Source organism: Acanthochromis polyacanthus, chromosome 19 (genome assembly GCF_021347895.1).
Source record: "Acanthochromis polyacanthus isolate Apoly-LR-REF ecotype Palm Island chromosome 19, KAUST_Apoly_ChrSc, whole genome shotgun sequence".
Classification (NCBI taxonomy): domain Eukaryota; kingdom Metazoa; phylum Chordata; class Actinopteri; family Pomacentridae; genus Acanthochromis; species Acanthochromis polyacanthus.
This window is the reverse complement of record NC_067131.1, coordinates 14,388,655-14,406,135: the sequence shown is the minus strand read 5'-3', so window position 1 is coordinate 14,406,135 and position 17,481 is coordinate 14,388,655. Positions and strand designations below refer to the sequence as shown.

Here is a 17,481-nt window from a genome sequence, read left to right as displayed (position 1 = left end):
GTGTATACTAACCTGCTGGTTCCTCTGTGCTGCTCACCACAGCTGTGGGGTTGACCACAGGGATTTCTGAAACATGCACAAGAAATACAAAGTTATTTCGCTGGTTAAATGTAAATCCATACCTTTCGTGTATGCCTGCAGTGATTTGGCTGCGGTCCTGCTAAGAGAGCATGTGTGGTCAAAGAAAATGTCTTGTCTAAATTCATTAAAAATGATTCCAAATAGTGGGTGTGGGAAGATTTTGTGACTAAATTCATACACCCACAATAAAAATATTGTGTAATATTGAGAAGCAGTAGAAAGTGTTTTCGCTCATCGGGTCACCAGAAAGTACCCAAGTTGTCATAGAGTAAATCTGGATTTTGACATGCTGTAAATCAACTGTGAACATGAAAACATCTGCAGACAGACATGGTAGATGAACACTGACAGAGACGCTTATTGGTGGTGACAGGGAAGACAGGCTCAAACAAACCATGCTTGCCATGGACTAATGTGGTGGTTTCAAAGTCATTTTTAAGAAATAGACTGAAAGATCCTGAGATATGGCACAAGTGGAAGAAATAATAGATGTTCAAAGGACCAAATTTAAGTTTTGGGTCAAACTCAGTGCAGAACAAATTCATCCACTAATCCGGTTTGGAGAAGTCGGTGCATTCAAAGTCGGCACACTTGACACATCTGAGAGGGAAGTTGATTCTTTGTAGCGGTGATTAAAATGGAAAGGTGGCTGCACTAGATTAGTCCCGTCCTCCCCTAACAGATGCTGGGTTAACACTGCTGTGTAATCTCCATACAAGCATGTATAGACAGATGGACAGATGGCAAGAGGGCAATTTTGGTTGGATCGTCTTAAGACAGATGCAGCCCTCCCTTGCTGTGCCCGCTGGCTACACTAAAAAGTGCCTCGTGGAATTCCTCCAGGACCTCTCCTTTAATCGTATGCAACTTTCCAATACAAATGCTAATGCTAACAACAGGCCCTCTGCTTTTACCGTAAACAGAATTACTGGAACGTCGGCTTAGCATCCACCCAGAGGATCTGCTTTTGATTGGATTTGGAGGTTGAGGGTTTGAACCAAAGTGAGTGGGAGTGTGTTGGCGGGAGGTAGGAGGGGCGGAGGGGGGGGGGGGGGGGGGGGGGGGGGTTCTTGGAAAGCTGATTTGAGGCGAAAGCAGCAGTTGTCTCTCTAAAAAATTATGGACACCCTGCCAACAAAAACAAACAAGGGCACAGAGCTTTGTGAAGGCAGGCGCAGCTGCTCGAAGCCACTTTGAGTCGGTATGCCCCTGTGGCCACATCGTGTGAAGATAGACAGATGATGAAAGGCTTGTTCAGATGTGGGTTGCTGCCGTCATACTAATTGGCTGCTTAATGGACTTGTCTTCTGTCTTGAGGTACAGGAGCTTTGAGAGGAGGAGGTGAGACGCCCGCCACGAGGCCGTGCTTGCACACACAGTTGTCATTAACACTATCCGTAATGGATCCATGATTAAACATGCGCGCTATTCTTCTCGCTCTCGCTGGATGCTTCAGTGGCACTCAAATGAGTGTGGTCTGCCATCCATGACCACAGTTCTTCTCCTTCTCGCCCATCTGCCATCTGCTCCGGAGCTGCATGTGACAGAAACAACATGGCACCATGTGGCACAGTGTGGCAGAGCCGGGTACGGCACTGGGCCACACGGCACGGCTTTCTTTGGTTGAGGCTAGTTTGTGAGCATGTGCAATGTGGCACACAGTGTGGTGGAGAGTTGCCCTCCATTACGCAAGCCTGCATGTGCCGGGCCACTGGCGAAATTCATGACCCGCATGGACGCACACACATGGTTGTCACAGGAAATTAAAAACCTGATGTATTAGACATGCAAACTACAGCTACTAGACTACATGCATACATCTTGGAATCACCAAGTTCTCTCACCACCAGCTCTCCATTGACTTTCACCAAAAACCAACACTATACTTAATTTTCTTCATTTGGTTCTCATGGATCATGTTTCAGTTTAGCCTGACTTTACATCTGGGCTTTTGTTTGGCACATGTTTTTGGGCTGTTCTCTATGAAATTATCATTGCATTTTCAGTGGCCATGCAAACCCGCAGAACACATGTAGCGTATGTATGCAGGGCAGAGGTTGGGTTGGGTGTATCTGTCAGACAGCCAGAATGACTTTAGGCAATAGGGAAGTGTGCTTTCAATTATGTTCTGTAATCTCCATGGTTTGGGTATGTGCTGCCTTTTGCTGCATATTATGCCTTTTGTCATATTATGTTCTTCATAATGCTTGTCAGTTTGCAGCAGTAGTGAGTCGCAGGAAAGCTGATACAATTACCAAGATGAAGACAGAGTAAGTCATCAGTGTCATGTCTAGTAACCAGGAGCTGTGTGGAGTGACTCACTGATGCAGGGGGCCACAGGTGAGCGGCTCTGCTGGTAGCCTTTGGCGCAGCGGTTGCAGGTGATGCCGGTGACGCCGTCCTTGCAGGGACACTGGCCTGTGGTCTGGTTGCACGTCTTGCCTGCTGCGCCCACAGGGTGGCAGTCACAGGCTGGGGTGGGGGTTGGGGGCAGGTGTGAAGGGGGAGGGAGGCGATATGAGAGAAAATAAATTAGATGACAATTCTTTAAGCGTGAAAATGACACACAAAACACGGATCAGTTTCTTGCATATAACAGAGTCTCTGCAGGGTACTGGGTTAAATTTTGTAATCTTCTCCTTGTGCCAGCAGGCAGCAGATATGCATTAGGGCTGAATGTTTGGCTCCCAGAGTGAGCCAGCTCTCTTTTCCTGTTTGCTTTTGTGCTTGGGATTCCCTGAATACTGTGTCTGTTGCTAACAAGAGAGTAATTCAGCAAGTAATTCATGTTTGAAAGTAGAAGGAACCAACACAGACATGGCCAGGAGAATGTGGCGATGCATGTAGTGCATCGCTGTCAGGTGACCCAGACCCAGCGATGCTCCCTCCTGTCTGCCTATTTCCTCCCTCCTAAATGCTGTGTGCAGTCTGGTGCCTGCTGGTAACACACGCTCTGCTGCTTCATCACTTCCCGAAAGTTCAGCCGATGCCCAGCAAATGCCAACAGCAACAAGAAATTGCTCTGGTCACCTCACTTTGGCAGCACTTTTATGAGTTTTTTTCTGGTTCAAGGTGATTTATTCAGGGCACTTTAAACAACACAGGGCTCTTTTTTTTTGGTATAAAGAGGTGTTAAGTACAAGATCTGGAGTGCTGGTCTGAAGCCCTTTGACAAAGGTTTACAAGAACATAGAGAGGATGAGAGCAGGAGAGGGGAAACAATATATCAGGGAGTGAGAAGTGAAGGAGAGGATGTGAGATCATAGAAGAGAAGGAGGGATCCAGCATAGGCCAAACAGAGCACCGGTGTGCTCAAGAGCATAAACAAAAATGAATCTAACCAAAATTTGGTTCCTGTAAAGCTACTAAAAAATACACATTTGCTCTTTCAGTCATTTCACAGTAGTTCAGTCACACAAATGTTAGCCTTAAACATCTTCTTGAGCATTCTTCTGGTCTGTCACTAATTGATTTTTACTTTGACATCATCTGCTTAGACTAGAACAACTCTTTCTATAATGCCAAAAATTCACCAACCCATGAAACACAAGGTGAACATTCTGTTCTCCTTATTTTTTTGTGTGTGACTCTCTGGAAAATACATTCAGACGAATGCAAAATTACCAAAGCAAACTTGCAAGTGACTCAACTGTAACGCGATAGCTGTAATTGTCCAGGCTTATCGAGAAAAGGCAAAATTACACTTTGGGGGAAAACCCTGTAACCCAACAGTTTGCTACAGGGCTTGCCAGAGAAAAGGCAGCTGCTAACATGCCGCATGTTTCTTCCCGCCACCTGACCGAACAACCAATGTGTTTATTTGCGCCTGGCATTTTTTTTTTTTGTTGCTACAACAAAGGAGAGGACCCCACCACCTGTTGACTGGCCAGAGAGGGGGGAACGGCCGGGTTTAAATGGCTGAAACTGACCCAAGAGCGATTGCGTGTGTCTGGCAGCAGGGTGGGGAGAGATTAACTGCGGCTCAGATCTTCAGAAACACGTTTGCCTTTTTTCCGGCGAGGCCAACCAGTCTACAGGTGTCAAAGTGGCTGCAATCTGTTTGAAGCTGCGCATGGAGACGTAAATCTGATGCTTCGGCGTCTGTGCAAAATCCCCAACATTTGAGTCACGCAGGCTCAACCAGGAAGCTTTGATGGCACTTGCTGAAATTTGAAGGGCATGTGGTGAAGTCAGCATCCGGGCTGCTTGAGTCTTGCTCTTTGCCAACCATGCCCCCAACCTCATTCATCAACTAGACCTGAGCTGTTGCCACTGATTCCAGGTGCCGATGAACAATTCGGGAATTTCTGGCATTCCTGGAGTTTGTGTCCTTAGATGAAACCCAGCTTGCTCAAACACAAATCCATAGAAGGTAGCCTGAATCTTGTATAGTTTGCAAAGATTTTACATTTCAAGTTAATGGACTGAGTAGTTGTTTCCAGATCAATAAAAAGTAAACTAGTTTAATCAAAGTAAGCATGATCTGATACGATTTCAAGTTTATTTTCTCTGTGAAACGATGCGTCCAAAGATGTGGGATAAACCTGCGTTATCTGATCTGTCACATACGAGTCTGGTGTTTGTCTATGAAGCCTGCTGAGACTTGCGGCAAAGCAAGAGGACTGACAAGCCATTGCTTCCCCACTGATCACCAAATGGCGCAGGCTATAACCTGGTCAGTGTAAACAAGATGCGAATTATGTTCTCACTTCCCTTCTAAGCAGGCACGGACTGTTAAAGTTTACCGTCAATGTCCACTTTGTTCAGTAAACAACCAGCCACATCTGAATGGGCTGCGAGGGGCAGGATGGGGGTTTTGGTGTTGGCGGTGTCAATCTACAATCCCCAGCTCTCCTCGTCAAACTGTTTTTCTGAAGTTTTATGTGCAAGGGCTCAAGCCAGTTAAGACGCAGTAAAAACGTCCTCAGATGTTGATGACTTTTCAAGCCTGTGCGGCTGCAGACGTGACAGGCACTGCGTTGGGATTTGTAGTCCTTTGACAGGCGTTTGCTCAGTTTAACTGATTAGTGTTACTCAGTGCATGCGTTTGTGTGAGTGTGTACATATGGGCTGAGGACTGCTCTTTGTCCACAGTTACTGGCAGTCGCCACATTTGGAGAAGACGGTGTTATTTGTACCCTTTGCTGGAAATAGGTTTTTAACAGTTAATTATGTTCCTCTGGCTTGTTCATTGTGAAAATAAATAAAAGCGGTAAATTTTACTGGCTGAGGTGATGTTTTTAAAGAAATCTTAGCATAATATTAGCATCTGGTGTTGTTGGAGGGCTGATAAACCATGCAGCTCCACATTATCTCAGTTTAACATCTCGATTCTGAGGCTGCTCTGCTTGTGTTAGCAGTCTCTGAAATAATAACGTTGTTCCCCCTCAAGGGTAACGTTTTCGTGCTGATATAGGCAAAGTACTGTATTATTTAACTAAAATTACCTCAGTGAATTATATTGCCTATCACCTTTTTTGGTTCACAGTGTTTTAAGACAACAAATATCCTCATACTCTGCTTCAGAAATTCTGAACACATAGAGGCAACATGGTTTACTGGGCAACACTGCTTCACGAAGACAAAAGCCTTATTTTTTTTAAAAGATAAATTTTAGGGTTTTTTGTTTTTATATGATATGTTCAGTAAAGAGACACAAGTCACCTGGAGACAGAGTAGGGAAATGACATGCAGTGCATGGTCATGCAACCAGGAAATGGATCGAGCATCCATTGGTTGGAGTATATGCGCCTATATGCTGCGTGCCAAAACACTTCTACTAATGAATTGCCCCAAGGGCTCATTTTTGATTGTTTTCTTAAATGTTCCTTGTGATCAAGCTGCACAGCTCACATAACCTTGTATTTTGTAGGTCTCATATACTTCACTCTAGCTATGTGGAAGTTGCAGTTAATTGTGGTGACTGTTTCAAGGATCCTAGTATTGTGTCCGTTTTTAGCAAATTAATGAACGTCTCACGTCTTTAGATTGTGTCATTAGATTTTTCATTCAAAATACAGCGAAGATGATTTATTTCACTATGACTGTGTAACCCTTGGTTTTAGCCCTCTTCCGAACTGTTTCAGCGTCTGTAACTTTAAATGAGGCTGTGTTGCTGCTGCTGCTGCTGTCCTTCAGGAAGAAAACCCTCTCTTTATCTGCTATTGACAGCACAGGCAAGATTGAGTGTGCATGACCAGAGATTTCTGAGTTTGTTTTTTTCACTTTACCTCTCAGTGATAATTTTGCATGAAAGTATCACTGAATTTACAGGCCATCCATTGTTTGTAACTTGTGTATGGTGAGTTTGATACACATTGTTGTGGTTATAAAATCTATATTTTAGTAGTGCAGGGCAGCAGTTTGGAAATGGTCTTAAAGTGACTGCTGGTTAGGATGTAGTCTTAATTGGCTGGACTTATCTAACATCAGTTGTCCGATAACAGAAGAAAAGGTAAGTGAGAACACCTTAATTGGGAATTTGGTTGTATTAGAACACGATATAAATGAGCACAGAGAGCAGGAGAGAAGTACACAGATGTAAAAAAAAAAAAAATGCTAAGTTTGGGTTGCACTGAAGGTGCAACACGGGTGACATGAAAACACAGACATCTCTGATTGTCCCAAAGCTTCACGACTGTCAGATTTGACCTATGGGCATACCATCAAAGCTAATTCGAAAGTTAGCCGCATTAGCCGAAGAATGTGCTAATACTACGGATTTCCCTATTGTTGTGGTGACATTGCCACCAATATTGCACTAAGATAACACAAAGTTTAAGCTAGATGACTATTTGTTCATTGGCTGGAACATGGCAGTTCACTGAAACTCTCATTGGCTTGTGGAGCTGGAAGGCCATCTGGTTGTTGGGGGGGCTAGAGAAATGGCAGAAGGAAATGTCTTCATATCTTAACAGCTTTTACTTTACACTTCCATGTTTAGAACGACTGCGAAACACTTTAAAATAGGATTTTCACCATATGGGACCTTGGCTTATGGCAATACTGCTGCTGCTGCCTGAGGATTTGAACTGCAGACTCAGAGCCTTTAGATTCACTGAACTAAAATATCGGTATTACACTTGGAAGACCGGGTGTGTGTTTATACTCCTTCATATACTCCTCACACTGTGTACAGACACCCATCGAGAGCAGGTCTGATTGGAAACAGACACGGCCCATTCATCCTCTCAAGGTCTGCACAGCCCTCAGCCCTCCCCACTCCTGTCTCCGCTTTACAAAACACCTGTATTTTATTGTCGTAACTCCATCTCAGACATGACACTCACCCCCTTCAGCCATACCGCACCTCTGACCTCTATCATGACCCTGACACATGTTGATAGAGCATAGAGGGGAGCAAGGGCTGAATAATAAAATCAGGGATGCCTCGGTAAGAGAATAAGGGAAAGATTTTGAAGGTTTGTCGTGAGTTGTGGCATGAGAAAACTCAGTGGAATAATTGGAGGTGGTGGTTATAGACCATCTGGTGAGATAGAGATGAAAAAAGAGAGCAAAGGTTGAAGCAAAGGAAAATGACAGCTCCTAGAAGGCTGTGGAATTGCTCTGATCCATCATGGAGCTCAGCAGAGGCTTTCTGGATGTTAACTTTGATTTCTGTCACATCTGGAGCCTTTGTGAGGGAGGAGGATAAACTGTTTATCACCTGATCGCTAGGCTTTGGTAGGGACAAATTGTAGTGTCATGGGGCTTGCGTGTGTGTGAGACACCTCCAGGTACGACGGGAAATGGAAGATGAGGGAACTATTTGCACTGAGGGACGCACATCTCAGAGCTGATCTCTTGTCAGAATTGCAGCAGATCTCTTTCCGTTATTGTTTCGGTGCAGTAGCAGGTCAAATGACTTCAGTCTGAAGGTATGTGACCAAGTCACTGTGGAGTTTTTGCCATTACATGATGAATGGCTCCGCATCTCAGTGCAACTAACATGGGCAACTGTGGCCTGATATCATGCCATTTCCAACCTCCTGGTGTTGGGTTACAGCTCGGGTTGGCCGCAGAAGGAAAACTGAGCAGGAGCCAGTGGGAGATTCTCGCCGTGAAATTTCAACCAAAAGATCTTCACGGCTATGAGCGCCGGCAGATCTCAGCACTGCTGTGTTTTTTATGTTCTGGAAGTGATTCTCTACTTTCACCAGAATCAGCAGGGTAAAAAACACTCCCTCCCTGCTATTTATTGGAATGCTTTCCCGAGCAACAAGTACAGGAAACTATGTGTTATTTTTGCAGTGCTTCCAGCATAATATCAGGCTTAAAAATATTCACTGCAAATGTGTAATAATAAAATAAATTTTTCCATGAGAAATGCCATGGTCAAATGATAATATGATGTGGTGTGTGGGGGAACGTTCGGAAGGGGTGGCCAGAAAAGCTTCGGGCATAGTATCAATTCGTTTCTCTCTGCTATGGTAGGGCAAATCAGACATGCTGATATGTTTTTTATTGAAAGCTACCATGACTGCATGTGTTTCCAATCAGAACACGTTACTCCTTTTACACTTTTCTCTGAGAGCACATGATTCTACAAGTATTAGCAGGGTTAGGACATCTGTGTCAGCTCTTGTTTGAACATTTAGTGCATATTGCCAAAAAAAAGTCAAACTGAGTAATATTCTGTGACATCTATTTATAATAAAATGATTCTAAATAAATAGCTGCAACTTTTTTTAATGATTGATGTAACCGTGACTTGCTACAAACCTTTAAAATATTTGTCTGTCTGCCATCCCTGATCAGATTTTTCAACCTTTGCTCTGCTTCATGTTCTTTAAACATGTGATCCTTGCTCAGAAATACTTGTGGCCGGTAATTTTTTTTTTACCAGAAAAATGCTTGCGTTTTAAATTTTTGACAGCAGATGAAGAATTGGGGAACTAGTATTGTATGCGAAGTGATCTCCACCATAGACAGGCAAGAAAACTGGTGCTACAGTCCTGCAGTGTGTACACGTAGCATAAAAAGTGTCTCTAGAACATTAGCAACAAATTCTGCTCCCAACCTCTTCCTGGTTCTTACCTTTGCAGGCCCGTCTGTGTGTGATCGGTCTGGCCATGTCTCTGTAAAAACCCTCCTTGCAGTAGTGGCAGTGGCGTCCCGCAGTATTGTGACGGCAGTTCATGCAGACTCCTCCACTTTTCCTCCCTGACAGCTTATACAACTCCATGTTGAATCGACAGCGGCGGGCGTGGAGGTTGCAGTTACACGCTGCAGAGAGACGAGCAAAGCAGTTGTGTTATTACATCAGTAATCAGGATAAATGTAGAAGTTTACAATATCTTCCCAGTATTTATCTAAAAGTCCAAATGTAAGTTAGCCGAGATGAAATGTTCACATGGGGCGTGCGTTGCAGTGAAACATATGCTTACTACTACGTACATGACACGAGAGCTGGGAGAGATTTTCCAGCGAGGCAGTATAATAGTGAGTGGTTTATAATCTACACTGCGGCTGTGAGCTTGGCTGCTATTCCAGAACTCATCAATCAAAAGTGATATTTGCCGAGCTCATTTTCTCCATTTCATAATTAATGAATTCAGCTTCTCTCAGCCCATTAGTTATTAATCACTGGAAAAAGGGACATTAATTTCATGAATCACTGATGAGTAAAGACTTCTAAGATCTATTAAAAGCAAGACCGATTCAGATAAAGGACTGGGCTCGAGCTAGCTGTCTTCTAAATGAGGCGAGCAGAATATATGGGACATATGAAGTGAGGTTATAGCTCCTCACAGTCTCTCTCGGTTCCACTTGAATTCCAACTGGTTCCTTGATGTCTTCTTGGCTCAAAAGTCTTTCCATTGATTCCTCCATGTACAACCACATTCACCAGATCTGACATTATTGATAAACTTTGTTCACTCACTGCATGTGGGGTTTGCATTTGAGGAGTCTAATGAGAAAGTCGCCCTTCTTGTTTGTGTAAGAGAGTCTGATCCAGAGCCTCTGCTGGTTAAATCAGAGTCAGACCTGGGACCTAAAGACTTGGCCGAGGCTTCAAAGTCGACTGTTGCAGAGCTTAGCTTCAGTTCAAAGTTATCCACAGATAAATTAGAGGAGGGTAAACAACAGCAGAACTGTTTGACCAAAAATGTCAACAGTTATGGCAAAGGAGGATTATTAGGAGCTCACAACAGAAGGTGATATTAATTAACTTTAGTCGGATGGTAGTGTGTTGAAGAAAATAGATTTCACTAACAGTGAATGTTTAGAAGAGTAAAAGACACAACAATGGGGAATAAGTAAAGACAGACTGGCTGAGGGAGGGGAGAGCTTTTGTGTGGATGTCTGTGTGTGGTTTCTTGTGCAAAACAGCGACTGGTGAGGAGGAAGTTCCAGAAGCATATCTGAAACTGGCTGAGATATTTTTCTCTTTCATTCAGTGTATGACAAATACAGAGCAAGGAGCATGTAACTCTGATCAAACTTGACGAGCAAGTTAAAACCTTTATTTTGCATGTGGCTACATGAGTAGTAGCTGGACATTTTTTTAAAAATATTTTTCTTATTGGTGAGAAATACATGATACCAACCTTAGGCCTCAAAGTTAAATATGAATCTGCAGCAAGCCATTTATGACGATAACTGGGGCAAACATTTCTCTTGGCTCTTTGCAAATTAACATGTTATGTCCTCGTGGTTTGCCAAATTCCTCGGCCAGGTGAAGTGAATTCGCCAAAGTTACTATATTCAGCCTAGAAATACAACACATCCATCTGATTCAGAAGTCCCGTGTAACGACACAACATATTTTTTTCATTTTTGCTTTTGCACTGATTAAACAAGATGTTTCCAGTGTCTATGCTAAGCTAAGCAAAACCACTGCCGGCCGTGGCTTCATGTTTCTCTCCAAACACAATCATGATATCAATCGTAAAACTGATCTGAAAAAGAATGAAATCACTTTGCCTTTATCGGCAAAACTACTCTTTAGATCTTGGGAATATTTGTGTTTGTTGTTTTACTCTAAAGAAAAGGATAAAGGTAGATTCTCTACACATTTTTAATTCCATAACTTAATTTTAAACCCATAAGCTCTCTCTGATGATGCCTCCAGCCTCAGAGCACAATACATGAGCAAACATGCACATATTTGGTATCGCAGGATGCAAAAAAGTCTTGTTTGCAAAAAATAGCATAGATTTTCTTATTTTTTATGTATTTTGCACAAAAGAATCCTAAACATGTCCTCTCCAAAGGCACAATGACCACTGTAAGTTGAATCAAGGATTTTGATAGCAAACGTTGAACAACTGCAAATAGATTACATATATTTTATCCTGAAAATTAAATGTATATTGTTTTACTTTCAAACAAAAATCTTCAATTTTTACTAACTTCAAAGGCCAGCTGGTTTGTTTGGATATCATCTTCAACTTGTCTAAGACTTTTACGAGAAACTTTATTAGATTTTACATAGTTATAGTAGTTAGAAGCGACTTTAAAGTTGTCATTTTATCTTGCATTTTACTCCAAAGTTGAGAGGGAGTGGTAGAGAACTTCAAAAAGTTGCTGAAGAGGAAGCAACTAAATCATTTTTAAAAGCATATTTCCCCATCATTCCCAGTTGAGTTTTCTCTCTGCAGTAGCCAAGGTCAGTTCTGCACTTACATGAAGTTCAATGATCTGATACATGAGCTTACAGCCATCATTAAAAACGACTGGTAATGGTGCTCTGATGGCTTTTTCACAGGAGGAGACTCACTTGAGCCCAAATGTTAAGTACTTTGTGGGCAGTGAGCAATATGTATCTCCATCCTCAGTGAAAGGGAAGGCTGGCACCTGGTTGGGAAAGAGGCCCAGTTTTCCCTACCCTGAAAAAAAAAAAGGGGGGGGGGCACATTCCCAGACTGTTTCCCAATTCCATCTGGTTATTATGTGGCCCAATTGGTATGGAATTCTGCAGTTAATGAAATACTGTTTTATGGATACATTTGTATCAAGGCTGCACTGTTTGTGCAGAGACTGATGGATTTCTTTGCTGTGCTTCCAAGGATTGAACCCTGACCTTAGAAAATGTTCAAGTAGATGCTCGTATAGTAGTGTCGAAAGAGAAATGTTGGATACTGAAGGGAGTTTGAAAGTTGATTTTAAAGCCTTTTCTCTCGTTTTAAGTGGAGAAAACAGGCCAACAAGCTGATGGCACATTGGTCTTAGCAACTCCTTTTAAACTTCTGTGCGTGCATGCGAGACTGCCTGTCCAACTTCTTCTAAGGGAAATGTGACAAAGAACACACCAGCTCTGGGAGGCTGCAGGGGGAGAGAGATCGAGGCGGGGGGACTGTGATTGCGATCAAGCATCTCAAACGCACACACAGCTGTGAGCACTTGTGTCCATTAACACCTTGTAGCAGCACATGAAAGCGATGGATCACGTTCTTTCTGTCCAGCTGAAGCACCGACGGCCCTCTTATTGCATCCTCTCGATTTACTGCCCGTGCAACAGGATCGGCCAACAAAGTCTGAAGCTGGAGAGGATATGTTCAAGTGTGGAGAATGTAAAGAAAGCTCCAGAATTTAACCTTTAAATGATTTAGCATGTGCAGCCGGGAATGGCTTTAACAACAGCCAGACATTTTGGGGCAAGAAAAGAATGAGCGAATTGGTGTCTGCCAGGATTCGTAGTTTGGAATCCGAGAGGAAAACATGAATGAAACTAGCTGCAGAGGAGGCAAAGGAGTGAGAAAAAATGAAAATGTGTGAGCAAAGGTTAAGAAGAATAAGCAAGTAGGTGTTTGCAGTACCTGTGTGTGTGTTTTCTGCAGTTAACTTGGGCTCAGAGCTACAGCTGCCCAAGGATCCTGGAATGTTTATGGGTTTGTTTTGAAGTGCTTATGCACACACACATGCTGACACCCCACCTCCCATCAACCTGCCACCCCCAACACCCACCACCACTGCACCCAAATTAGACTCAGCGGGGATAACTGAACACTGTTGAAGGCCATTTTTCAATTCATTAACAAATCAAAGCCTCACTAGCGCTGTGCAAAAACACTCGCTAATTCTTATCTGTTGGAAGGAGGGGGGAAAAAGAAACAACAGACGAATCGGCATTTGAAGGGAGTTCTGTGGGTGGTGGAAAGTCAGCAAAGGATCTAAGATTCTCGAGTGAATGCGGCTCCTTCATGGGTCAGTGTCCAACTGAAGGATGCATTAAGCTGGTTCTTCGTGTTGTCGTGGAAATCAAACAACAAACACAAGCTACAGGCTTGGTGAAAAGGAGGGATGCTAAGACAAAAATAAAAGAGGGGATAGAGGGAGAAGCCTTTGGAAAATATTAGAGTAGAGAATTGTTTCACCACCTTGTCATCTAACTGAACTGCGCCAACTCCAGAATTTGGTAGAATTTCAAGAACAAATGTCTTGTTTTGACCCAATATCTTCATCTGCACAGTTTGCACATTTAATCAATTTACGATCAAGGCGGTCTTTGCTTGTTCAAAAAGAAATTCAGGCAGATTGAGTGAAGTATACATAATCTATTTCACTTTTCATAACAGGTGCCTCAACAGGTCGACGTGCTCTGAACAAGCTCGCAGGCTGATCTGTCAGGTGTGCTTTGACAAATTGGTCCTCAAAGACTGTGCTCAACAAATAAAATGCAAGTGTGTTTGTGCGCCGCCTCCCTTTTCCTCTCCATATGTCAGGGATAAATCTAACCTCATTTTTCCTTCAGCTCGAACAAAGCCAAGCCAGTGAGCACAGCCAATTGATTTTGGATGCCTGTGCAAAACCCAAATCCCATGGCTAAAATTGGTCCTTGAAAATTGGAGGGCTCACACCACCACCTTTCCCCTCTTGGCCCGGGCCACGGTCCAGACCTGCTGCAGCCCCCCTTGGGCGCTCAACTACGCCTGGCCAAACAGGCTCTGCTATATGGGCTCCTGCCATATTGTGTGTGTGCGTGTGTGCCAGTGTGTATGGTGTGTATATGTGTGTTTGGGCTGGGTTCCACCTGGCTGCTCCAGCCACCTGCTCAGGGCACCAAGGGGAACACCCGGTTAATTAGCTCCTCATTATAGCCAAGGCCGTGTTTGGGGTGGACCAAGACACACGTGCACGTTTATGCGCCCACACCCACCGGAGACGGCTTCGGGTGGCAGTGAGCCCTCGCAAAACGATAAGAACCGAAAAAGGTGAAACGCAGGTTGAGTCTTAAACAGATGTAAACTCTGCTGGCTCTGTCGACTCTAATGAGCTGTGGACAACAAGCTGAGACAAAGATTTAAGAACTCTGAGCTGAGGGCTAACAGGAAACTACAACTCCGTAGCCCTGCTGTGTGCATTATGGAGCTTCTACCTCTTTGTAATGAAGCCACTTTAGCTCCACTTGCTCCTTCTTCTTCCTTCACACAGACATATCTTTCACTTCTAGCTTTGACACCACGTCTCAGCCCTCCCCTCCCGCTGCTGGTTTCTGTGGTTAGCCTCACGCCGTGGGCTTAAGAGCAGGCTCTTGGGAGCCCTTTTGAACTTAGAGTCCCCTTAATTCCTCTCCCACCCCTCCCATAAGCCTCCCTCCCTCTCTCTCCTTTTACTTTCATAAGACCCCATCTCAAATACTCCTACCGGTTGCCTCTCACTCTTTTTGCTTGTTTCCTTCCTCGGCCCTCTCTCTCTCTCTCTCTCTCTCTCTCTCTCCCTCTCCCCTCTTTCGTCCATACTTCCCTCCATCTCCCCTTTCTCTTTCTGGATGGCATCAGCCAGGGAAAGATTTTAACAAGATTAGGCTGGAGGGTTGCCAGGTGGGGAGGCCTGGTGTCAGTGTAGAGTTGAGTCCTTAGCTCTGTTCCCTCTCACTGGTCCACTTCACTTCCCCACATCTAAACATTGTTATCTCTGTCCTGCCTTCTCCTCCCCTGTCTGTCTGTATCACTTGCTCTTTTTTCCATAGGCGATATCCTGCAAAGGATGTTGTGCAATCATATTATCACGGAGAATCAGTGAAAGACAAGGTAACAGTTTTTACTTTTGCTTTGGCATATGCAACCACTGGGTACACTCTGCTGAATGCAGGAGATGCCTGGACTGGTTTCGAAATAGAAAGTGACAGATGGAACATACTGTGTAAACTCACTACCACGGCCAGAAATGACAGTAGAAATGGCAAAGAACTGCAGCTCTTACCCCATTAATAGCTGAAGCTTTTAAAGCGCTTTGAAGAGCAAAGTTGGTGTTTACTCATCAGATTGAAAAGCAGCACAGGTCCTTAAAAATAGGCAAATTGACAGAGTTTTACTTAAATGCATCAACAAAGTCATATGCTCTCATCTTGTCTGACAATATCCTGCTGCACCGTAGACTTTTCTTTTCACGTCCTCTAACAGGCAACTTCTAATTCCTATGCAAGAATTTACAGCAGAAAATAAACATGATTTCAAACACAATTACATCAGCTGATCCACAGACAGCCTGTGTCAACCGCAGACAGATAAAACATCTGTTCAGAAAGCTGAGTGACTGTCGTGCAGTCATAGTTGAGAAACAAGACAAACATATTTTCTCTTAGCAGCCTGTGAATCTTGCTGCCACCAGCGGTACCGGCCGGCGGCCAAAAACCACATATTTTCTCAAGCATGGGAGCACAGAGGTTTGCAACAGCATAAAAAGAGGCAATCTGTTACCAAAACACAAAGAATTCAATAACAGGAGGGAAAAGGGCTGATTTCAGCAAAAAATAAAATTTCAAAATAAGTAGACCTAGAAAGAGCAGGCAAGAAAAACGCACAGGCAAAGAGTTAATCTTTGACAAGAGTCAGTTACACAAGGACATAGAGGAAGAGAGCGCCGGCGGTGACGGGCACCTCAGGAGGTGATTGCTACCATCTGTGGGAGAGAGTCTATGTGGACCCGAGAGAGCAGGGTGGGCACACACTGCAGCTCCACCAGTTTGCTTTGGCACTGAGATGAAATGCTACATCGGACTACTAGATTACATGTGGCTCTCAGACAAATGCACCAAGATGCAAACACACACACATACACACACACTTGGCCTCAGGCAGCAGCAGAGGATCCAGTGTTTTGACCCAGCTGACATTAACGCTGTTATTTGACACTTTGCTGTCCTTAACGTTTGTTTCACTATGTTCCATTCTTGCCAGAAAGCCTTTATGGGTGGCTTCGTAGACAGAGAAATGCATCAATCCCTTGTGGGTTGGCCAAGGACCAAGGTTACAATACTGACAAAAAGGGACTAAAAGCAAAGAGCAAAGCTACAACACAAACCAGTCAAATTGACCAAATCCTGCTGTCTTGTTCCCACCTAGCAAAACTCGTACACCTTCTATTTTTTGAACTATAGCTCTTGTCTAACTACCCCAGAGGCATGATTTTAGAACAGCAATCTGCGGGTGTGTAATTATTTGAAAGCACAGGGGGTTTCTTTTTCAAAATCACTTTTTCACCCAGCAACCCCCTTCTACACACACACACACAAACATCTCCAGCTCATTTGAGAGTCACGCTGTAAGTAATTGAAGTGTCGGTTCCCTGTTAGCCTCCGGGGGCAGGCAGCGGTGGTGGGAGGGTCTTTAGTGAAAGTAGCGACATGACACATACAAGCGGTATTATCAAGGCAGCTTTGGCTTTTTCAATCTTGTATTAGCATCACATCATGATGCCCTCTAGGGACAGATATCAAAAATTCAGCTCACCACGTTGGCCAATGTAGGGATGCCGAGTGCTGCACGACCAAATTCCCCAGACTCTAACAATCTCTGATGAGGTTAACTTTGTTTTCCTTAAGAACAAACACGGCGATGTTGCAAGAACAAAAGCACATGAAACCCTGCTCCTTTGAGAAACTAAAAAACCTGCTTATCCAAATCATGCAACCTCGCAAATTGTGCCATGGTTTCATGTGCGTTTAAGAATGAGGTCATTTCTCAATCACCAGGCCTGAAAAGTGTCTTGATGAATCTGCTTTAAGACCGGATTGTGGGTCTGACCTCTGATTGCCCTTGCTAGAAGATGTGGAGGGCGGAAAATCAAACGCTCTGAGAGGATGGAGGCCTATTTTGAAATTCTAATCAGCATCGAATAACCATCTGCCCCTTGTCAGCAAAGAAAATGAAGAGAGAGAGAGAGAAAAAGAGAGATATAAAACAGGAGAGTTTGTGCTTCTGTGGTCTTCAGAGTTTCCATCTCAGTACAGATCTGAGAGTTACATCTGAGCCATGTTTCTGAGCATGTGTTCCTGGCCGCTCTGACACATGCATTCAAAAACGCTGCTGCTGGATCGCACTGCTCTCCGCAAGAAACCCATCTGTCAATGTCCCCTTAATTCTAGCTAATAGTTTCCAAAAAACGGCGGCCGAGCCCACCAAAAGCAACAAGCCTGCTCAAAATATTTGAGTGGGTTTGTGACACGGCTTCAAA

The 17,481-nt window shown here is 43.9% G+C and overlaps 1 protein-coding gene across 3 annotated transcripts in view; it reads right to left on the bottom strand.

The window, feature by feature from the left end:
• Positions 1-17,481, bottom strand: part of ntn2 (netrin 2) — a 46,078-nt gene that overhangs the window by 9,118 nt on the left and 19,479 nt on the right. For all 3 annotated transcript variants that reach the window (XM_051939567.1, XM_022220267.2, XM_022220258.2), the window contains 3 exons: positions 9,118-9,306; positions 2,404-2,553; positions 13-66 (listed from right to left, as the gene is read on the bottom strand). In XM_051939567.1, the coding sequence (XP_051795527.1) occupies positions 13-66; positions 2,404-2,553; positions 9,118-9,306 (393 nt within the window). The remainder of the gene's footprint in view (positions 1-12; positions 67-2,403; positions 2,554-9,117; positions 9,307-17,481) is intronic.